Raw genomic sequence first — 1,213 nt, forward strand, 5'->3', positions numbered from 1 at the left:
TGGGGGCTGTACACTGCGATAGCACCATCGGAGAGAGCCGGGCATAGGGGGGGAACAGGACAGTGGGGACCCCCCACACCCTAGACAGCACCCCAGACTGGGAATGGGGGGCAAGGGGGGCGGAAGACGTGCGAGTGCGGCCAGTGGAGAGGGGGGGCTCAACCCTGGCTGCCGCAGGAGGAGAGGCTGTCATACAGCGAGTCACTGAGCGACTCGGAGTGCTCCAGCCCTGGGGGGCCGTGCCCCCCATCCCGTGACTGGGCCTCCGTGCTGCCCTCGTCCCCCACGTCCGAGGCACTGGGCGTCCGGCTGCTGCTGGCACTCAGGGCTGGGGGCAGCGGCGGGGGGGCCTCCGGGGACGCCCCTCGACACCCTGCTGGGCTGCAGACGGGGGCCTGGGGAGGGACAGCACGGTGAGGGGGTGCTCCCTGTGGCTCCCCCCCCCCACTCCCTGCCAGTGCTAATTACACCCCAGGGCTGGTGAGGTGGTCCCACAGCCCACCTCCTCTGTGGCCCCCCCCGCCCCTTACCAGTGCGGGACGGTGCAGCCCCTCCAGCCCCCCAGGGGGGCAGAGGAAGGGGTCGGCAGTGCCACAGGCTTTGGCGTTGGGGAAGGTCCAGTTCTTGCTCTGCTGGACATGCCGTGGCTTCCCGGCATCGTCACCAGCATCTGCAGGGAAAATGGCGGGGGGGGGTCAGTGCAGACCTGCAGGGTCCCCCCCAGCAACCCCCCACCTCCCTGCCGGGGTGCCAAGCCCCTGTTGCGCCCTTGCGTGAGCGTGGGTGCACACCCAGCACCATCGGTGGGGGTCTTGCACACCCCCAGCACATAGCACGGTGGGACACTGACCTTGGGGACTGGCGCGGTGGCCTTGCGGGCCAGGGGGTGCTGGGGGGCGGCACACCGGGGCGCTCCGGTGTTTGCCGGCCACCAGCAGCTCCTCCGCGCTGGTCACTTCCCGCTCCAGCGTCCGGGCCTTGCGCGGCACTTTGGTGATGGCGGGCGGCCGCGCCGGCACAGCGCCGGGCAGCGGCTCGGGGCGGCCTCGTGGTTTGGGGGTGCTCTTGGCAGGGACCCCCCCGTAGTCAGGGGGCGGGAAGGTCCCAATCCCGCTGTCCAGTGTCCGCGTCAGTGACCCGCAGGCTGCTGGCGCAAGGGGAGGCATCAGTGCTGGTGCGGGGGGGGGCGGTCCACCCCAGTGCCCCCCTCCCT

The 1,213-nt window shown here is 71.6% G+C and overlaps 1 protein-coding gene across 1 annotated transcript in view; it reads right to left on the minus strand.

Moving 5' to 3' along the window:
* Positions 1-158: 158 nt before the first annotated feature.
* The window catches only part of NCKAP5L (NCK-associated protein 5-like), a 9,082-nt gene continuing 8,027 nt past the window's right edge, over positions 159-1,213 (minus strand). Inside the window, exons 11-13 of the mRNA XM_010566569.1 lie at positions 851-1,211; positions 531-670; positions 159-395 (exon numbers count right to left, since the gene is read on the minus strand). Coding sequence (XP_010564871.1) covers positions 159-395; positions 531-670; positions 851-1,211 — 738 coding nt within the window. The remainder of the gene's footprint in view (positions 396-530; positions 671-850; positions 1,212-1,213) is intronic.

Source organism: Haliaeetus leucocephalus, unplaced genomic scaffold (genome assembly GCF_000737465.1).
Source record: "Haliaeetus leucocephalus isolate CR32 unplaced genomic scaffold, Haliaeetus_leucocephalus-4.0 Scaffold214, whole genome shotgun sequence".
NCBI lineage: Eukaryota > Metazoa > Chordata > Aves > Accipitriformes > Accipitridae > Haliaeetus > Haliaeetus leucocephalus.